The sequence below is a fragment of the Pleurodeles waltl genome, chromosome 10 (assembly GCF_031143425.1).
Source record: "Pleurodeles waltl isolate 20211129_DDA chromosome 10, aPleWal1.hap1.20221129, whole genome shotgun sequence".
Taxonomy (NCBI): Eukaryota; Metazoa; Chordata; class Amphibia; order Caudata; family Salamandridae; genus Pleurodeles; species Pleurodeles waltl.
The window spans coordinates 364,990,067-365,013,144 of record NC_090449.1 but is presented as its reverse complement, the minus strand read 5'-3'; the positions used below and the strand labels follow the sequence as shown (position 1 = coordinate 365,013,144).

The window sequence follows — 23,078 nt, the reverse complement described above, 5'->3', positions numbered from 1 at the left end:
TTTAAAGTGGAGCTGATATCCTGGAAAACCCCACATCTGGTTCAGGAAAGTTCTTGCATCCCCTTGTCAAGATGCTCCAACAAGTCTGGGATTACAATATACTGGTGTCAAGTGCCTTTGTGGGTGTGCTAAAGGCAGAGCTATGAAATGTAAGTGGGACTGGGAGTAGTTCTGCCCCACCCTTTTGGCAGGATGGCCTATCCTACCACATCCTTTGTCTGTCTGGGAGAAATATACAAAGGTCAGCTGACAAGCTATTTAGAGTCATGTGGCATAGGCTTTAGGCACCAAATGGCTGGAACAAGAAAATGCCAACTTTTAAAAGTGATATTTTCAGAATTGTGACATCAAATCTGACTTTACCATTACCGAGGGAGTTAAATTAGAATTTGAGTCCAAACTTGACATTCCTATCTGTTCCTAATCAAAGTTAGTACTTATTAAATGCAATAAGGTAACCCAATGTTATTCACTGGGAGAGATAGGCCTTAAAGTAGTGAAAAAGGAAGTTAGGAGTTTTTTACTACCAGGACATGTAAAACTTAAAAACACATGTCTGACTTTTTGCATACACTGCACCTTGTACTTAGAGTTGTTTAGTGCCTATCTTAGGGATGACATATGTATTAAAAAGAAGGTTTGGGGTGGAAATGGTTTATATTGCCAAGTCAACATGGCAGTATAAAACTGCATTACAGGCTGTAATGGCAGGCCTGAGACATGTTTTAATAAGCTCCTGAATGCTACAGGGTATCTAGTACCATTTTATTTATATGGTCTGGGGGCAGGTATTACTACTTCAGTAGGGACTTACAAGTAAAATAAATGTGCCAATCAATGGTCAACCAATTTTACCATGTGTAAAGGAGAGTGCACAAGCACTTTAGCTTTAGCTTTGGTTAGCAGTGGTAAAACGCACCTAAGGTCAACAAAAAAGAAATTCAGAAACCAGGAGTGATGAAAGCAAAGTGTTTGGCGGAGAACACACCAAAACTTAGAGATCTAGCACATCAATATTAGAACCCAGAACTGTGAGATTACAAGGCATATTCTGTGAATGATTTATGATTAAATAAAAGTAGATTTTTCTTATCTGGCGAGGGCACATTTCCTTCCTAAGTGTCAGTGTAGTACATTTAAACTGCAGTTTAGCAGTCACATTTCCTTCCTAAGTGTCAGTGCAGTACATTTAAACTGCAGTTTAGCGCGAACACAGTGGTGCTTCTGGCAGGCATATATTTTTGTTATATATGTGTGTGGTGTAAATACAAACTAAAACCCAAAATGTACCCTTGCTGCCCATGCCGTAGGTGCATTTTAAGCAGCATTTACAATGGACTTATAGGGTAGTAAAAAGGTTTAGTATTGAGATTTCTTAACTTACATCTGTATTGTAAAAAAAAAATGAAAAAATTTTTAGCACAATTTTAAGGTTACCTGCAAAATGCAAAAAACTTTTTTAAATGATGTTGGTAAGGTAGTTCTTTAATTTTCAATCTTCTCTTATGGTAGTTGAAAACATTGCTTAAGGCATCATATGTTGTATTGGGGACAATATTTCATAGTGCATCATGTAGAGCTTATTAAAAAGAGAACATTTAAAAAGTCATACGCCACCTAGCAAATGCATTGGTTTGAATTTTTTATATACAAATCTAAACAATTGCTTTCAAGAGATGAATTTATTTATTGTTTTGTTAACTTTTACAATACAGAAATCATGATTACCTCCTTTCTGCTGCATTCTCAGCGTTGTCCAGTCACTGCAAAAGATCAGGCCTGGGTCTGTAAAAATAAGTGAGCAGAAAAAAAATTAGAGATAATGGTATCTTTGTATGGGATACAAGGAGATTTAGGCAGGATCAGTATTCTTTTGCTGAAGTTTCAAAAGTACATTTCAGCATGCTTTGATCAGGTTCTCTTTATTTGCCACTATGAAAGCACACCTATTGTTAGGGATTCATCAGTCAAGCATTTATACATTAACATTGCCCAGTGATGAGCCCATAGCTTTCCACTGCAGATCCATGAGGACAGGGTCCATTACAAATTTTCAAGATATCAACATAAATTAAATGTCCTTACAGTTAACTTGCATTGAACTGAATTACTTTATCTAAAGTTAGGCTAAAAGAAAACAGGGATGGATTCATCATTTACTAACTCAAATTGGACACCCCTGTAATATATGTACCATTTTCACACCTTGTAGGTTATAAATACCGAACTAGTCTCACATAAAAAAATGTTTCCTGAAAGTGTGTAATGAAAGCACTGATATGTGGTCTCTATATCAGCCAGGAGGATTCAACACTCATAAATCACCCACAACAACTGACGCATAAAACCATTGCAAAACTCACAGATCATTAGTTGTTCAATGTAGGGTGTGGGCAGAACTTGCAGAGGTTTACTGCATGGAGGTCAAATGAAAAATCAATACGAAAGGCAGTGTCCTGTGTGCAAGAGTGTGGCCATTTGAGTTGATGTGGCTGCAGCTCGAGTAGGTAATCTACTTGAGCGGCAGTAAATCTACTCAAGAAGCAGAACTCTCACTGCAACCACTTGTGACCGCCTGGGTTAGAAAATGGCACTAGGAAATGCCAAATCTCGCTCACATTTCTGGACCCTTGAGAAAAAAATAATTCCACCACTCGACAATTAGCGGAATTTGTCTGGAACTCCATGTTACAAGAGTAATGCAGAGTTTCAAAATGTTACCAATTCAAAGGGCAAAATTCAGCATTCTGTTCACCTCTCCAGATTTCTTTATTTCAGGTAAAGGGAAAGGATGTTAGGGGAACAGTGAATAGTACTGAAAAATATTGTACTTGGAAAAGCCACAAAAGTTGTTTCATTAACAGCAATTGAAAAGCTCTCCTCTTCTCTGGTACACATATAGGCATATGTGATACACTGGGCTGATCATTAGAAATTGTAATAAAATTGCTGGACACCACTGCTACCTGATTTAGCCTCTGAATAGGACAAAGGACTGTAACACTGTTACCACTCATGTCTCCACATTTAATTTGTGTTGTTTTCCAAAAGCCTTTATGTAGCAACAATTATCAGGTAATTCTGTAACATAATGTGGTATCACTACATGCCTATAAAGCTTCACTAAAACCAGAAATGTGAAGTTATCTGATTACTGATATCTGCCACTGTTTTCATGGGAAAAATGCTTTCATAGGCTGGTCAGCCTATCAATATCATTTGACACAGATCGCAACATAAAAGCACCTTACCTTATATTCATTTTTCCAGTACTTTGCTTCTCTCTTTTTTAAGATATATGTACGGGAGCAAAAATATTTTTGAAGTGATGTATGCCATCTCACACAATTCTGAAGTCCTCCTTACAAGCACCAAACTGACAGTTCTGATGTACTGTAGGTAATATACTGCCAATAAAAAATCGGCCACAATCCTCTGTTCTTTTTTTTTTATCAGAACACCGTCCTGATTTATTTTGTGTATATAAACACTTTCAACAAAAAGATACATATATCCATTTACACCTGAGTTAACAGCACATATAGTTCTAGCACATAACCACTTAAAAAATCAATGCTTCTGTTGGTCTCATTTAAGTTGTAGAATGCACAGTAAATGGATGACCACAAACTGTTCGGGCTTGCATCACCATCACTCTGAAGGTATGCTAAAACCAACATAGATATATTTCACCTTGAACTATGTTAAATAAACTGTCTGATGACGCTAATGAGCATTAGAACATTGGAATGCTGGGGGCTCCTTTGAAAACAATGGAGTGCTGCCGGCTTTTACTGTACGGTAAAAGCCTGCAGCGCCAACATTCCAATGTTTGCTTTGTTCACAGCAAGAGCTGTGAACAAAGCCTCACGGAGCCCGAGGGGATTTTAATCCCCTCGGGCTCCGTGAACATTTTTTTTTTAATAGAACATTCTGCCCTGTGTGGCAGAATGTTCTAATAGCCTTAGAACCCACCGTAGCGGGCTCTACCGGCTATTAAAGTCCCTCTCCCTCGTTAAATGCCCTCGCCTTCGGCTCGGGCATTTAACGCGGGGAGCGGGCCTTTAATAGCCGGAAGAGCCCGCTACGGCGGGTTCTAGGTCTATATAAATGTGCTCTTCTGCACCATATTTTATATTCCATTTCAAGACCTGCTGTCAGTGCTTTCTTCTAGCTTAAACATTTCAGGGCATATTTAAGAGCCCCTAGCGCCTCTGGAGCATCACTTTTCGTGACGCTCTAGTGGCGCTATACCCTGTGCTGTATTAACATGGTGGCGCTATATTTACAAGGCGGCGTTAAGCCACTTTCGGTGGCTTAACGCCACCTTGTAAATATGACCCCTTCACAAGCAGCCCTTTGTGTGGAAGGGACGTCAATGGGTGTTGCTGTGGGTGTGCCACAGCAACACCCATTGCATTTTGACGCTGCCTCAGATTTTAGAGTTTTCATAAACCTGAGGCAGCGCCAAAATCTAACACCACCCAAGTGGTGGTGTTAGCAAGCGCAAAAGGAGCAGCACGCAAAGAAAGAGCAAAATGCCAGAAATTATTGTTTATGTGTGGGAAGGATGTCCCTTCCTGCACATATACAATGATTTGAAAATGACTCTTTGGCACTTCTGTGGGTGCTGCATTCTGTAGCACACACAGAAGGGCCAAATCACCATTAGTGATTGCTTATGTGCAGGCAGGAAGACCTTCTTGCAAATAAACAATCACACCCCTCAATGCAGACATCCTTGCACAATGGTGCAAGGATGCCTGCATTGGTGCTGGCAGCTAAATTTAGTGCCACTGAAAGGGACAACACAGGGGTGCGCCGTATTCAATTAAATAACGTGTATCGCTGTGTTATGAAAATGATGGAGCGCGGCGCTGCCAATTTAGGCTCAGGGTCGCGCTACATCATTTTCCTGTAAATATGGACCTAATTGTTTGTTTTTGTGTACATAGACAAAATCTATGTTAGATTTTTTTTTTTACTGCAAAACAGCAATATATATAAGGAAATGAAAATACTGTTTTTAAAACTACAAAATGGATGTGGCCTCTGCAAAATAGATAATCTTTAACATATGTTATATAGTAACAAATAGCGCTTCAGCAAACTAGCACCACTCAATCAGTTTTTAATTTGAGCCACCTTGTTTCTTTGGTTCTTGATAGGAACTTTCTGCTAGTCTTTTAAAAATCTACAAAAAATATAGCACCACAAAAGGACCTTTAACTTGGCGCTCTGAGCTAGTGAAAACATGAAGATGCATAACTCACTAACTTCAACAGAGGAATACAATGAAATAATGGCATGCTTTTAAGACAATTTAAACACCCACTTTTTCAAGGATTCTAAGGCTGAAGAACTAGATGCCTTTATTGTTCCTACTTATCTTAATCACTTCAAATGCAAGACATTCTTGCTACTCTCACTCCCATCTGTCTTGCTCCTCGCAATGCCCTTGGCTTCAGTTGAGTATCCTTTCTGGGTTTTGGCTTAATCCTCAAAAGTAGTCAAGAGGGTGGGTGTATGGAGGATGGGGTAAATTGGAAAACATATAAAGGGGAAAAAAAACATATTTCAAGGGAGGTATAATAAAACAGCCATCTTGCTATTAGTGACACTTAGGCTTAACTGTCTTTGGGAATCGTAGCTTCCTTACATACATAAAGAATTGGACAAGGAAGATGGGCGAGGAGGTAATGGGATTTCTTTAGCTCAGTATCAAGAATGCAAAAAATCACAAAAACGATCCCATTAGAGATCTAACGGGTTAGTAAATGATTTTTCACTTCTAGTCCGTTTTTAAATCCTCTTTTAACAGAACCGGCCATTTCTTTCCCAGTTTAGCAGAAACACAACACAAATGAAGAAACATATCCAGAAAGTATTTAAATTAAATTAAATTTAAATTGCTGAAGTAAATTTAAATTGCTGCAGTTATGAAGTGTGTTGTAGTACATTTAAACCACGTGCTTTTGTTTTTTACGTTTTAATTGCTGAAACAAATACTTTGACTACCACCAATACTAGCAAAATGACATTCAGATTTTAGAATTAAAGTTGTCTATATCCTACCATAATTTTGCTCTGGGCACTCACCACTCCATCCAAGTTAATGAGCAGGAGTTTTGTAACTGAGCCAAATTAAGAAAAATAACTCGATGGAATAGAAAGGAGGGGAATAAAACAATCCCAAAACTTAAGGCCAATGTTCAACCATCCATTCTCCTTGGATTATTGTTCTGTGAGCCACATCAGTGGCAAACTTTAACTAAAACCTACGGGAGTGTAAAACTGCACCATTTTTTCAGGGTAAATGAGAAAAGACTGTATTTACCACCCTGTGTTGCCAAATAGGATAAGCACGCACAAACACAGAGATACATGAGGGCTGTAAACTGCATATTAAAGTTTTACTGCTTTAGGAGAGATCAAAGAGTGGCAGATGCAAAAATCGACAGGGGGGCAGATTCTGCATCGAAGCTATAAAAATATACAGCCGCTTTAATGGGCAATTATTCTTTGCATTTGCGTGTTAGATGAAATTTGCATGCGAGCGCCATATGCCTGTGGAAAGGTGTGCCATCAACATGGATATATGGGCCCGTTGCCTCCCAGCCCTCTCCGGTTCCCTACCAATGCCCTGTTCCCTTGACACCAGGCACGCTCGTCTGTCTTGTATCCTACTCCTTCATAATGTGAAGCACGGAATGTGTTGAGTTTTGGATGAATCAATCGGAGACATTTCAGTTTGAGACAAAGTAACATTTTGACGGAATTTCGTGAGATAAAGCGAAGGCTAAACCAGCCTTGCAATTAATTCCAGGGCTTGTGAAGGTTCCCTGTTGGGAATCTTCATCAGCGTTCCTGGGCGATGTATTAGAAAGAAAGGCATTTTAGGTGACACGCTAAAGGGGGAGAAATTGAATCATTTGTATGCCAGTGGTTCGTAATTTCTGGAGCGGTGTACGGCAGGCTGCAGTCGCATATAGGTTGATAAACGTTTATAGCAGAGTTCTAGGATGCCCATTTACTTTCATGAACTGTGCCACTACAGTTGGCATCAAGCCTCCACAAAACCCCTAGCATTTGACCCTGAACAGACGGGTGTAAACAGTCTGATCGCAAACAACGTTGACATCTGTCAATAGAGCAACTTTCCCGACTATGAAAACCAGTTGGTCGAATGTCCAAGTAATCCCAGTGCCAACAATCACACGTTTCTAGCTACTTCTATTCACGCCAAGAACTTTGTATTAAAAAAATGTCCCCTTCGTGGCATGAAGCGAATTGAAACAATACTACTAAAGGTACTATATCAATTAATGAGAATGAGAGCAGCTGAAAAAAATGCTGGGTATCGTGTACAAACAGCCAATATTTGAAAATGCAGGACCTTTCCCACAAATTACAATAATGTTAACATTGACTACTTTCTGTATTTGATTTTATGCATGCTTCATCTTTTAAATAGATTTTCCCTAAAACAATTATATGTGCCAATGAATATTTTATTGGTTATTTTACAAAATATTGTGTTTTCTCTCTTAGGACTCCTACCAATCTGCATTCACTCTCTTTTCCATTGCCCCTTAGCCACCCTCTCATGCACCCTGCTTGTTGTATATTATATTTAGACATTATATGCCAGCCTGGTTGTCAGAAAATCTGAACTTAACACCCCCCCATTCTTACTGATCAAGCTACACTGGTGGAATTAATAGTAGCTCTGATTTCATTTTGGTTTGTTTTCATGACTGCAGATTTGCATACAAGTTCTACTTGTTTGACTGAATTAGTGCTGGTGACACCATATTGATTATTACGTTTTACTGGTTGATTGAAGTACACTTTTAATATTTAACACTGACAGCATCCAGGTATGGCTTCCTTTTGTATCCCATTAGCTTATCAGTGATCAAGAACTTTGTTCCAATTCTGGGTTTTCACTGCTGTGAAGGTCTGTGAGGGTTCCAGGTAATGACACAGGTGTGCAGCAAGATTGGGATTTTGTTATTCTTCAAAGCACCAAACAAATACTCAGTGAGTTTATCCTCCCCATACCGTGCTCTCCATGGACTTCCAGCACTCATTCCTCACTCCTTCTCATCTTTCTGCACTCTGTAAGCGTTTGGAGAAGCAGGCACTAGCAGTCCAAAACCAGCCAAATGTTGTGAGGTGGAGAGGTTATGGCACACAGCACGACCTTTGCTCCCCTCACCATTAAACTGAAGAAATTAGAAACAGTCAGCTCTTCCCCACAACCAATCCTTGTTACTTCAGATAATTCCAACCTTCCTTCATTGGCATACATGCTACTGCACCTTCAACCTATCAGTTGGCATGCTTACAAGTGCCCTCAAATAATAACCGTTTGATATTATTCCAAGAAGGTTTCAAGAAAGTTGAATCCTGCAAAGTGAAGTCTCTCTAGAACCAGCAATAGCAAAGCCAATAAGTCTCACCTTGGAGTCATATTGGATTGTCAACTGTTGTAGCTATGCTGTATAGCATACCTGATGGCTGTAGGAAAAAGGGCCTATGGTGCGGCCAGTTGCTTAATGTTTTAGGCACAAGCACCACACATACGCATAGCTACAAAGTGATGCAACCGATTTTTTTCTTATTCTGAAATGTGCAAACGCATTTTTTAGAGGTGCAGTTAGGGGGATTAATACAAAGGGTGCAGATGAGAAAAGAGCACTCAGAGGGCCTGGGTGGGTGAAGCAACACAGGAGGTGGGATGGACAAGCAGCAAGCAACAGAAAAGGAGGGTGTTGAGAAGGGAAGCAACACAGAGGGAGGCGGTATGAAAGTAATAGAATGCAGGGGTAGAAGCAGCGTAGAGCAGGCAGAGAGAAGCGTAGGAGAGAGAAAGCAAAGGGGGAAGACACAAGAGCTAGCACAACATGGAGAGGGTGGGGAAAAGTAACAGTGAGCAACACAGAGTACAGGGAGAGATTAGTACATGAGGGAGACAACTGGAAAACACATATGCATAGAAGCCACGCAGTGAAGAGATGGTAAATCTGGAGGGACAAATACAAGATGGACAAGCTGAGGCATTGACAAAAAGCAGGCAAATAAGAGTGATAGGAAAGCCAAACAATAGTAGCATATGGACAGGCTTCAGTCCCTGTATGTTCTTGGTAAACCCACAATATGACTTTCACAAGCAAATAACTGCGCTGGCTCGACCTAACAGCCATAAATGTTTTAAGTAGGTTGTATAAGGAGCAGCATTATTTTGCTAAATTCACGTTATAAAGCTTTATCTTGCCTATTACACACACCTTTAAACAATAGTGGTCGTATCCAAATAAAACATGTCATGTAGGCCATTGGATTGTGCCACTAAGTCTTACGCTTATATTCCTGAAACTGTAGTTCCCATTTTAAACACCCTGAGCTGTACCAACAATTCATTGTAATTTTTTTTTTTTTTTTTTTTTTTTTACATCTGAGGTACCTTCCGAGCCCCTATGCATTCTCGGTACAACCATTAGGCAGCTTAATTAAAGTGCTTTTAACACCCAATCAGATTTGATATTTGTTCTGTTGACAACAAATCAACAAAATCAATAACTAATAGAGAGATTGTGTTCTTAGTAATAACACACTCCGCTAAATATGTCCAATTCTTTTTCTAAAGTCATCACAGCATGGGCACTTAGGGCCTTATTTATACTTTTTGGTGCAAAACTGCACTAAGGAAGTTTTGCCCCAAAAAGTTTTGCACCGGCTTGCACCATTTTTTAGCACCAGCTGGGCACCATATTTATGGAATGGTGCAAGCCGGTGCAAAGGGTAGGCTAGCTTAAAAAAAAAGGACGTTAGGCAGTTTTGAGTCAAAATAAATGATTCCGACCAGATTAGCATCATTTTTTGACGCTAAAGGGCATATTTATACTCTTTTTGCACTGAATTAGTGTCATTTTGTTTTACTCTAATTCAGTGCAAAACTAACTCCATATTTATACTTTGGTGCTAGACCCGTCTAGCGCCAAATTTATGGAGTTAAAGTCATTTTTTGGTAGTGGAAACCTACCTTGCCTTAATGAGATGCAAGGTAGGCGTTCCCGTGCAAAAAAATAACTCTATGGACTTAACACCATATTTATACTCCCATGTAAAAATGGTGCAAGGGAGGGAGGAGGGGTCAAAAAATGGGGCAAAGCTTGCTTTGCCCCATTTTTTAAGACCTGGGTCAGGGCAGGGGTTAGGGGATCTGTGGCCCTATTTCCATAGTGGAACACCGTGGAATAAGCCCAGAGGTGCCCTCCCTAGGCCCTAGGGGCAACCCCACCCACACTAGAGGGACTGCGAGGATGGGGCACCCCATCCCAGGTAAGTACAGGTAAGTGCATTTTATTTTTGAAAGTGCCATAGGGGGCCCTGAAATGGGCCCCCATACATGGCACAAGGTGCAATGGCCATGCCCAGGGGACCCCTGTCCTCTGTGCTGGCCATTGGGGTGGTGGGCATGACTCCTGCCTTTTCTAAGGCAGGAGTCATGAGGCATGGTAGGTTTAGCACCATAAAATGACGCTAATCTGGTTAGAGTCATTTTTTTTTACTCTAACCTGCCTAAAGCCATTTTTTGGTGCTAAACCCTCTTCTTCTATACTGCCAGCCCCACCCGACTAAAGTCATTTTTTAAAACTCTAGCCTACCCTTTGCACCGGCTTGCACCATTCCATAAATATGGTGCCCGGCTGGTGCACAGAAATGGTGCAAGCCGGTGCTAAATCTTTTGGTGCAAAACTGAGTTAGTGCAGTTTTGCAGCAAAAAGTATAAATAAGGGCCAATATTTTGTAAGTTTGCGCCACTTTTGCATCATAAAATGACGTTAATGCAGTGCGAAAAAAGTTTAAATCAGGGCCTTGGTGCTAGATGGGTCTAGCACCAAAGTATAAATATGGAGTTAGTTTTGCACCGAATTAGAGTAAAAAAAATGACGCTAATTCGGTGCAAACAGAGTATAAATATGCAACAGAGTATAAATATGCCCCTAAATATGGCGTTAAGGCCATAGAGTTATTTTTTGCACGGGAACGTCTACCTTGCATCTCATTAAGGCAAAGTAAGTCTCCACTTTCAAAAAATGACTTTAACTCCATAAATTTGGTGCTAGAGGGGTCTAGCACCAAAGTATAAATATGGAGTTAGTTTTGCACCGAATTAGAGTAAAAAAAAATGACACTAATTCGGTGCAAACAGAGTATAAATATGCCCCTTAGATTGGCCGTGCCTTTCTTCTTAAAAATGGATTGAAAAACTAGAGACTACAGACGTGACTGTCCTTTTAGTTGTGTGAGGTGCGTTTTGTCTGTGATTCTAGCAATGCTTGGGTCTGGAAACACACAGTTGGTATAATTGAAACGAGTATTCCCTTCAAAGTTAGAAAAGCGTATACAAATGTTTTTGGATGTTGCTTAAGGAAGGATAAATCTGCATTTTGGATTTACATGTTTGAGACGGTCTCTCAGAGGCATTCTCATACCAAATGCATTGAAAAGGAAAACAAAAAATGTCTAATTAATATACAAGTCTAATCACTACCCTCCACACGGAAGAGCCATTTTTCACTGTCCCCTTTCTCCGTGGAAACTGATAACTGGCATAACAAAAACTCAATGGCCAATAAATCTGCGCTCATTTGTTCCTCTAATATTCATATTCCGGTGAAATACAGCTGCTTGTTGCGTCAGTCTATTACAACATGCAAACGTGTGGATAAAAATATTGTGAAAGGCAAGATGTGTTTCTCCGCCACACTGCTTGCCATTTATTTCTTAGAAGACAATAAACGCCTTGCAGATCGTCCCTCAGCCTGCTGCACACTAGGCGATTAGTGATTAATTACCTCGCTGCAAATTGACATGGCACAAGAAAATTGACACAGTCCTGATTAATTAACTTTTTATGCAAGATAGTTACTTACAAAACATTGCGCGCAGTAATTGAATCCCTTCGCACAAAGGCACGCTGCAAAGGTTTCAGTCGTGCACAGATTACTCTAAAGTTTCCACACTGAGCATTTGAGAAAGATCTACATCAAGCATTCCAGCTCTGCGTTGCATCCATGTCTTAATTACATTGTGAATTACAAAATCTGAGAAATTCGTGAGTTGTAAAATGCAGTCCAATCCCTGATTACAAAGTGCCGCAGAATGGGTGGAGGTGCTTACTCCACTCGGTAAGCATTATCTGTGGTGAGATACTTAAATGTTGCCTTCAAGGCCTTCTGTGACAAGATTCCTTAAGAAAATTGGGATTGCACGTGTTGGTGGTGCTTTTTAAACAACTTTTCTGGGAAAAATATTTGGGATGCAGTAATGACCACAATAGTCAAAATTGTAACGAGGAGTTACAACAAATAAAAGACTCTAACTGGGTGCTTCTAGTTTAGATCTAAATGGGACTTTTACCATAAAAGCCCATAGAGCGTGGCTCCCCTGCACCCCTTTATGGAATGATGCTACACTGTAATTCAGAAAAATGCAGAAGGTGTGGGCATGGACAGCAAGTCACAAAATAGCATGGGTAGCTGGAATAAAAACATGCATGTTATGAACACTCCCAGACACCACAGGTCTGGCGCCTTGTCCACTTGCATGTCAGCAACCTCCTATTTGCTGTTCAAGCAACATAGCAATGTTAAAATGCGAAAAACACAGAAAGCAAACAGATCTTCAAGAGCTGTGTTAATATTTTGTTCGTGCTGCTGCCTTTGTGACCTGGGTTACCAGCATGGGTAACCAGGGCAGAGGAAGGAGTACTGAAGGGAAAGCCAGTAGTATCTCCTGCAATCCATGGCCGGCCCTCCCTTGCATGAGGTAGTACAAGCATGGGGGAATGGTCATTGCACCTTTATGTATGTCCTATAGATTTGTCAGATGTTTAGCTGATCTGGGATCTTAATTTATTGGATGTGCCACTTTAATCAATAGTCTTTGGGCCTTATTTAAATTGTGGCGAACTGTACTCCTTTAATTTAGTTCAGTGGAGTGACATACTGACCTGCACTCCTGGAGTACCGCCTGTCACATTTAGAGATGTGTATGCTTTCAGCAGAGCATTCACCACAGCAGTTCTATTGAAGTCACCGATGCTTTGTTGTATGGCCACCATTTTCAATGCACCTGCATCAAAATCGTTTTCTCAAAACAAACTCCCAAAGAAGGAGATTATTGTTAAAAAACAAAATATTAGTGGTGCTAATGCACTGATGAATTTTCCCAGTGCATGGGGGTCATTAATTCTATTTCACTGCCACTCCTGAACAAGAAACAATTATGCTAGAACATCAACCCTCAACAGTGCAGGCCGTATAGAATCCATTGACCATCAGCCTCGTGTCAATCTAACCACTGGTGGTCGGTTTCCACCAGCGGAGCCAGAATAGCCTCCGATGTTGGAAGCCTTGGATTTTCCCCAGTTTTAAATAAAGCTTGGGAACCATAGTTTGGCAGACTTTTTGGTAAAGTACCCCACATTACAGACTCTACTACATAAGACCCTTTGTCAGACAAAGAAAGATATCTCGCAAATATGTCCTGCAAACAATGATGCTTTCCATTCTTCTTAAGTTGCATCATTCATCCAGGATTTGAAAGGCTGAATTTTGTCTGGTAATATTACTCACCTAAACTTCCATGTGTCAAGTCTAGTGGAATTCAAACTTTTGGATGAATTTATTTAGTCACCCACACCGAAGAATGGATTCCAAGGTATTTCTCTCAACAAACTCGATTAAAGAATATCAAATAAGCTATTACCTGGGTTAGCTAAGACAGCTTAATCACATGTATAAAATTATATGGTAAATTAGGATGGATTGAGATGGAAAGTTTAGTAGAAGAACACTTTGCTTATTAAGATCTATGCAACATATGGACACTCCTGGTTTCTTTATCAAATAATTTCACCCCACAATCAGGGCACAAGCAGAAACTGCTAATAAGTGTAGGTCTTTAAAACATCATATTCATACAGTGTTTTCTTTCTTTATGTGCTGCTGCTACACTTCAAAGAGACTTGGGTGAGTGGTTAACAGCAATTAAGGGCACATGTGGATGAACAATTACAATTAAAAATAAATAACGAACACAGTTTATGATATTTGAACCACAAATAGTGCTGGATTGAGTAAATTCAAGAGAAAGGTGACATATTATGCAATGCACATCTACTTGGAGATGCCTGGGTTCACTATCTCTGTGTTTATTTGGCTTCTTGACAACCTCCACTTGCGGTCAGCCATTTGAACTCACTTCACCTCTCGGAGCTAACTGTTAAGCAACCTTCCTGCTTTCAAGAAGATATGAAATACTTTACAAATTGAAGCACTGGTTCTTTACTGTGCCCTTTCACATTCCACAAAAAAGGCCAGTAACAATGCACTATTGCCCTCACACAGAGCAGAAGGCCTTGTTACATGCCCATGTGTACGCCCTATGAAATGGCAATCGTTTTTTGAAGGCTTAGAGATGCAGTCCCACCAGAGATGTGCAGTATAGAACACAAATTCCACCATGTGGCTGAAATGATGAACTTTCCAAAACTCTAACATTTGCATGCATAGAAATTATTTCTTGTTGTTCTTCAATTTGAGGTACTTGAGGGAGGACCACTGTGATTGTTACATTGTGTGCATTACTGAACTACATTGCTTCATTTTGTCTGATAATCGAAAAATGCCAAACCTATATGGGCCATGCCCAGTGGAAATTAAACTATTTTGGACAGATTCCTCTAGAGGCACCCCAGAATACAGCAAAATCTATTCAGCTCTTAAAACTGCATCATGAAACATCTTCTCTGATCTCAAACCAAGTCTTATCTTGGACACCCTGCTTCTGTTCCAGAGTAGAAATCAGAGATTGGAATGTCAAGGACCATTTTTTTTCTGATCTCTCCTGAATACCACCAGGCAGAAAAAACGAATTTGAAAGCAGGGCTACTGTGGTAGGTGGCTAGGTGTCTCAAACATTCAGTCACTCCCAGAATATCCACAGAGCATCCCATTTTGATCAGCTTGGAGTAGATAGAACGGCTGTACAATATTTTATGAGGAACAAAAGACTCTTTCAAATGTAACATTTTGCCAGGATGGATATTATCCTATACCTATTAACCTGTCCCACCACGCCTCCAGCACCCGCTTCTTCAGGGGCCTGGTCGAAACTCAGTGCCACTGCCCTATGAAGATCCTGCCATAAAACCCTCTTTTGACTTCCACAAAAAGGATCTTAATCTCTTAATTTTAAGAGTGTTCATTGGACACAGTGGTCCTTTTGAAAGACCACCCTGCCCCCAATGGCTAATCCCTCTGCCTATGGTTTGATGACAACCACATGACCTTCAGCCAACACTGTAAAGTGCTAGGGCACAAATAGACACTCTTGTGCAACTCTGATGTCAGGTTGATTTATAAAAATTAAAATATAGTACACATTGATTTGCGTAAATTCTTAATGAGCATTATTTTCCACAGTTAAGTCTCGTATTAGTCCTACTGCCATAAGCCAAACACTTTTGCTCCTTCAAAACTCTGTTCTGATCTTGCAACATTTTTCACACCAAAATTGCTACTCTTTATGAGGGTTTTCCTGTGCAACTGCTTGTTGATTTGCTTAATGCTTTTAGCAGTTGTCACTTCTATTATGTCTGGATCTCATTTGGACTAGTGTCTGTCTCATATCTTTCGCTAGCTATACATGCTGGGTGCATCTGTTGTCTTTGGGACAGCTTGTCAGTCTTTGTCTTTGTTCAGCTATGGTCTTCTCTACATGGAAACTAGCCCCAGAAGTCCCTCCTCTAAAGAAGCCCACCATGTATTCTAACTTTCCAGGCCCTTAATGTCCCATAACCTTATTACCTTTCCTATCAAAATCTTATCTTGAAACTAATTCACTCTTAGTTCCCAATCTAGCTTCGACCACAGTACAATACTTGCTCTGCCGGTTCCATCGGAAAATCTTCATGCCATTCATGATTGAAAGGGACACTGTGTTGTGAGCTCATTTTAGTACCTTGCTTGAGTAAATATATTTTAGTTTAGCTTAGGTCTGCAACCTGTGCTCTTTTACCCCAGATAATATGCTCCATTCTCATTATTCACTTTTAGAACAGCTTGCTTTTCAGCGAGGATGTTTTATTTTCCTAATCAGCTGCTATTCTGCGAGAGCATTATTATTATTACTATGCACAACATTTCTAATCATGTTACTGATCCAAGGTTGACAGGAAACAGTACGAGATCAACACAAGACAATGTTTTTCTATAAAACACCATGTAGGCCAAGTGAGGGTTCAGAGGGGTCCTTCTGACCAGGATTTCCATCTATGCTGCTTGTCATTTTTTTTTATAAATGGGACTCCTCTCAAAGAAGTTGCTCTTGAATTTTATCTGTCTGGGGAAGATCTGTTCCCTCTGATCACCACCATTTTTGGATATAGCCATTTGGTGAGATTGGTTATGCAATTGAATTTTAGTTATTCCTCTTTCTTTTCCATAGGCGTCTACCAATATCTTGTCCTGATGATGAACCCAGAGGATTCATCCTAACACGGGGTCTAAATGTTGGCTTGTTTGTTTCGCCCATTCCTAATTTCTATTGTGGGATACAGGACTTTTACCTCAAACTAGTTTTGGGCTTTAATCCCTCAATCCAGTAATCTGAGGAGGTGTGGACATTTGGTGCATTGCATTCTTTGTATATGTTGTATATAAATATTTTGTGTCACGATTCACTGATCATCACTTGTTCACTGTGTCGACATTTGGAGCACCTTTTTACTTATTTTTTCCTTCTTTCATTTTGTAATATATAGACTTTTTACAATAAATTGTATGTAATTCGTTTCTTGAAAGGTGTTACTTGACTTTGGTGACAGGTTAATTTTGTATCCATGTCTTGGTATTAATAGTTTTGCTTATTGATCCTTTCCCAGTAGAACATTTTGTGTGAATGGTATGCCATTTTTTCAGCAAGACCTCAGCCTTCTCTCTGCAAGCCAGCTAAAGAGACAAAGGGCAGACCTTCATTTTAAGGTAATGGTTGCTCCTTTCACGGACTGGGTGTGGACAGATTGGACTATCACCACTGTGCTCTTGCTAGAAACTAGATGCTAGGTGTTAGGAAGAATTCGAAATACATGCTCATTGCAATATATTGTAATTGTTCATCTTTTTCTCACTGTCACAATCCGAATCTTGTTATGCCTCATTTTCCTAATAATTGCAGCTCATATATTTTATCATAGATTGCAGTCTTTTCAATGAATATATTGAAAACCAGCATGCATCTTTTCATGTACCTGTGTGTTTATGAGACCTGTTGCTAATAAGAGAAAGGGGTGAGCTCTGTTCACCGTGACTTCCAGGAGAGGTCACTAGAGTGTTATGTGATAGGCTGCCACAATTCACCTTTCCTTCTTGGGGTGGGTGAGGTGCTGCTAGCAAACCGGTAGGATTGGACCGGCAGCCACCAACTGATGTGGAAATGACTGAGTCACCCACAAGCGGTGGTGGTGTCTACCCGAATCCAGCAGTCTGATTTGATTAATGAGAGTCCTAATACATGCACCATCAACAATGGTTAGGCACTAATTATACAGGTCTCCTGAGTATCTCTGTCTCACACACACTAAAGGTACCCTACGTACTATTATACAGAGACATCCATGGACATTAGGACACTATAAAATCTCCCCATAGATACCAATATACTGACAATCACCTATCTCGTTCCTTTCAGGACACACTGTATAAATAAAGTGACACATTGGGACAGTCAGAACACTGAAGCGACTACGTGAAGCCAAAAGGACTCACAATATTCCTCAGAAATGTATGTTAAAAAGGAGGAAAACGCTCCTCAACAAAAGCCCCAATTTAAAAAGCAGAAGATAGCAGGGATATCAATTAAGGATGCCAAAAACATTGAGAAAGTTGTTGAAGAACAAGACTTGGGCTAGACAGCGCAGCAAAGGTCACAATATGTCGCCAGAATCTTAGAGACCTTCTGGATGTGACAGTAAATAATGACTTTCTTGAAGTCCAGATAGCAGACAGGCGCATCTTCCCACCCTATCGGGTCTATAAATTAAACATTCAAATTGAGGGAGACATAGGGCACACTAGCGAAGTAATCTTCTGGAGGACATAAACACTAAGTTATAACATACTCTTGGCAGAAAAAGATTGCCCACCTGAATTCGTCCACAAGCTCCCAGAAGGGGAAGATGTCATTTTGCCTTCTTTCTCAGTCCTAGTTCTAGACATTGTAAAGGAAACCTACGCTGCTGATTTGGCTCTGGAACAGGTTCCCACACTGTACCACAACCACGTAGGATGGAATAAAGATTCACTCTACCATGTATTTCCAATCAGATCTACACCACAGATCCAGCCTCAGTATCCCCTTAAACATGATGCTAAAGCACCTCTGAGAGAAATTCTTACGCAACTGGAGTATCAGGGTGTAAACAAACCCCTTGTCTCTGCAAATAAATAACCAGTTATATCCTATAGAAAAATCAGACCATTCATATTGAATAGTCTTAGATTACAGACATTTAAATTGTCACACAAACACTATTGCAATACAAAATGCACACAGTGCAGCACTAATAAACAATATAGTGCAAAACAATTACAAAACAACATTGGATACTTCATCTGTTTTTTCTGCAAAAAGTCTAGCCCTGAAAGTCAGGATCTTAGTGCCTTCCGTGCACTTGGCTCTCAGCGGCACTTATGCCACTAACCTCATAGGTATAAGAACAGCCCTGGTTTATTTTCTGCTAGACTAACAGCAATATTACATGAGTTTGACCCCAAGGCGTTGTCCTATATGGATGGCATCTATCTCACAAATGACAACCTTAATCTACATTTAGCCAGGGGGGATCACATTGTCTCAGGATTTGCCACCTATGGCTACAAAGTTAATTTTAAGAAAACAAAAAGTGCCTTTTTTAGTGTCCTGTTTCTAGTATACGAATTAGCAGATGAAGACAAGAGCCTGGCCACACACTTTCTAGAAAATTGCCCTCAATCACAACCTTCAAACACCATCAAGAAACTCCAGGCATTGCTGGGTTTCTTCAACTTTGGCAGAACATACAATCTAGATTGTGCACAAGGCATAAAACCCCTATATGATCTGATTCGTCCTGACTTTTCAAGTAAACATTGGACACCAGAACACACATGCATTCGCAGAGAACTGCAACAAGACATGTTAGAAGTATAACACTTACACACACACGTGCTTATAAAAAAATTTGGTCATCAAAATTATTACTGGTGCCCTTGGGTTCACCTATGTCACATTGAGTGATGGTGAAACGGTACCCATAGCATGCAAATCACATTTGTACTTCAATGCATGACAACATTTTGCACCAACAGAAAAAATACTGACTGCTGGTCAGATGGCTGCCATTAAGTAGAGGCCACTTGCCCAAGGGAAACGTATTGTTGTTGTTACCCCGGTGCCTGCCCTGGAGGTGGTCACCAAAGCTAGAGTTCCAAATGCTAATCCATAACATCCACATTGGATTCAATGGGCAACCTCCATAACTGCCACTGATGTTGATTATGTCTTCAACCCAAAAATACAGCCTCAATAATTTCTCCAATATGAGCTTGAATGCCCATATTGATCTTACCTCTTGACCAATACCAAGTCATCATTCTTACTGATTGTTCAGCAAAGCCAGTTGTCAGTACCAAAAAACAATACTCCAGTGCTTGCGAAGCCTTTAGCGGGGTAATGAGGGATAGCACATTCCACCCTCAAAATACCTACATGCAGACCCTGGGGGACTGTACAGCTCAGCTTGCTGAGCTTAAAGCTTTGGTCCTGGCACTGGACCATATGGGTCCTGAACATCCAACACTAATTGTGTGTGATTCATATTACTGTGTACAGTCCTACAATGATTACTTACATAATTGGCACCTGAATGGGTTCAGGGATTCCAAATGGAACACCATCAAACACAAAAACTTGTGGGGGAGGGTAGCTGATCTTAATGCCAGGCTACCGAAAGCTCATGTAGTACATACATTGGTCCATCAATGTGTAAGAGAACAAGTTGTAGGAAACAGGATGATGAAGCTGCCAAACCTGCAGTAGCTACGGCTTCTGTTGCTGCAATTACTCATTCTTATACGAGGTTAGATGATGAGACGCTGGGTGCTGTGAAATCCTCGGTGACTGCAAGCCTTTACCAAAAGCAAATCCAGCAAAATATTCCTACCATCTCAGTGCCCAAAACATTGCCTTTGCAACAATTTCAGGGGTGGGAGATTGAGTGTTCCCCAACCAAACTCAGATATCAGATCTCGTTCGACCAGCAAATGATGGTGTTGCATCTGCCCATACAGGTGTGGTGGCTACTATTTCTCTGCTACAAAAAAATGCTATTGGTGGCCAGGTATGTACAAGCAGATCAAAGAGATTGTACTTTGCCTTGACAGTTGCCAAAAAGTTAAAGGGTCCATCATCAAAGACCCACTGCAGACACCCCTCCTAGTGTCAACAGACCACTACAATGTGTGTACCTGAGATCATTGCAGTCTCTTACAACCTAATATACAAGTATATTTTAGTCATTGTTGTCTCATGTTTTAGATGAGTGGTTCATAACGTGTGGTCCGGGGACCCCAGGGGGTCCGCAAAGCCTCCTCAAGGGGTCCGCAACTGCTTAGAAAATTTTATAATTTTAACCGATTAGGTCCCACTCTTTCAGTAATAACTCAGTGGGGGGGGTCCCCGGATTCCAGTTATGATTCAGTGAGGGTCCCTGGGTTCCAGTATTGATCAAGTGGGGTTCCACAGAAGCCAAAAGGTTGGAATCCACTGTTCTAGATTGCTGTGGGCATGGCCACAATGGTTGGCTGACACTCAAACTGTTATTAAAGAAGTTTTTATCAGGACATCTGCAGTTGGATCATTCCACTTGCACGAGGGTCCTGCTTTTGCCTCCAGGGCATTCAGGGACACCTTTCGAATGATGGGTGTTCAAATCCATTACTCATCACTGTATCATTCTGAGGGGAATTCTGTTGTGGAGAGGAAGAAATGAGACTTAAAGCATCCTTTACAGCAAGGGTATTAGATTCTGGTCATAGTTGGCTTCTTCACCTATATGGGGTCCAGACAGCATTAAATAATCTATCCAGATGGTCCTAGGGAGGATGCACCCCTTATAAGGTCCTATTTGAGATACCTATGTATGTTCCAGATCTCGATGGCCCTGGCGCGGTGGCAGCAGAAACACTATTTGACATAAATGAACGTGTCGCTGTTTTACAGGAAATAGAGAAATTCCATTATGAAAACTCACATGCTTATACCACCACCTTGGGAAAGAAGGATTTGCAAACAACATCAACAGACTGGATTTCTAAAGTTGGGGATCTGGTTTGAGAAAAGATTGCTGTCAAAAAGGAGGTTGGCCGATCCTTTACAGCATTGGTTTCAGTCCTGGGAATACACAGTACCAGCATTGAAATTCTAACACCTCTGCCTGGTTCCACAGGAAACTGCTTTGTTTTAATTGACAGCATCAAATTGCACAATGTGGTCGATCCTGTACAGTAGACAATGAGGATTCCTGGATATTTCCCCTTCTGATCTCACTACCCTACAGGAACTAACTCTTCTAGCACTTAACAACGCTTCTGCAATTACCAATGCTACAAAGGTCTCCCAGAGTTTGGGGAGGGTCGAGAATGAGCTTCTGTTAATTCCTGTCACTATGATGGATCTATACTATTACAATTCAACACAAATGGATGACATTGTTTATTCTGAACCACCAGCATTGGGTCCATCTACCGGTTCTATACAGGCTCCTGTTTTTGCACGGACTGCTTTTGGTTACTTTGTCGACATAGACAACTTTTCATTAAATTCCCCTGCTTCTGCAACTGCACCAGCATAAAAGACATGTAAACTGTATGACTGGCTTAAAAATAACTATTTGGTCCATCCATGGTGCTATCTATGGATAATACTGACATTGCTTGTCTTTCTGCTCTGGATTGGTTTTATAATTGTTTTCTTTCTATTGATAAATGGTCATTATCTTCCTGAATGCTCTGCTGTTGAACTTGTGCGTAAGGTTTTGTCCTCTCACTTTTCCTCCCATAAGGTCCAAAGTGACTTGTCCCTAGTGAACATTTCAGCTGTTCTGATTCCAGATGGGATTGTTTGGGATAAGGATGCATTCTATATATTTGGCCCGACAGATGTCATTCAAATTCTATCAGTGCTTAAAGTTTCTATGAGTGATGTAGTTACATCTGGGATTGTTTCTGATGATTGTGTTAAGATAATTGATTCTATACTTTCTGAGCTTGAATATTACACTGTATTTGAAAGTGAATATGTTTATTTGAATGCAGCGAATTATGGGCAAATGTTCTGTCATCCGCATTATAGACATTATATTCCACAGCAAACTAACAATCTTAGATCAGTTTCTAATTATAAGAAAAGGGAGAATTCTTTGACTCCACCAGTGGGGAGTTTCAAAACATACACAGAAAAGTTTGCATATTTTACTGGGCACAATGCTAAAAATGCAGGATCTTCTTAAATTGCCTCCCTCAAAAGTGAGAAAGATATTGTTAACTGATACAAAATTGATTTATTCAGATTTGTTTGTTTCCCAGCTTGCTGTTAAAGGCTATGAGTTTTGGAAAACAAGATTGATTAAAAAGTGTATGGGGAACAAAAGATTGGAAAATACAGTGTAGGCGAGCTTTATTTAGGGCATGCCTTACTCCTGTGTAAATTATATTTTTGAATGAATGAAACTGTGCAGCAAATGGCTTGCCTGTGGCTAGAAAATATATAATAACTAAATGTGCCCAGTATCCACACACCAGCTAAATGAAACAATTGGCAAGCAGTTTTACATGACACTGAAGAACAGCTCCCTACTTGGGCTCAGAACGTTATCTTTAATTCCTCACTTTCATGTCCCGGTGAATAGCTATTGTGGCCAGTGGACACAAATTGTTGTCATGTATGTTTTGTTAATTCCTCAG

The 23,078-nt window shown here is 40.3% G+C and overlaps 1 protein-coding gene across 29 annotated transcripts in view; it reads right to left on the bottom strand.

Annotated features, from left to right (window-relative positions):
• RBFOX1 (RNA binding fox-1 homolog 1) overlaps window positions 1–23,078 on the bottom strand; it is a 788,453-nt gene that overhangs the window by 201,984 nt on the left and 563,391 nt on the right. For all 29 annotated transcript variants that reach the window (XR_011199113.1, XR_011199112.1, XM_069210596.1 and 26 more), the window contains exon 8: window positions 1,729–1,785. Coding sequence is in view for 27 of the 29 variants with exons in the window: in XM_069210596.1 (XP_069066697.1) it covers window positions 1,729–1,785 (57 nt within the window). In the remaining 2 variants the exon portion in view is untranslated. The remainder of the gene's footprint in view (window positions 1–1,728; window positions 1,786–23,078) is intronic.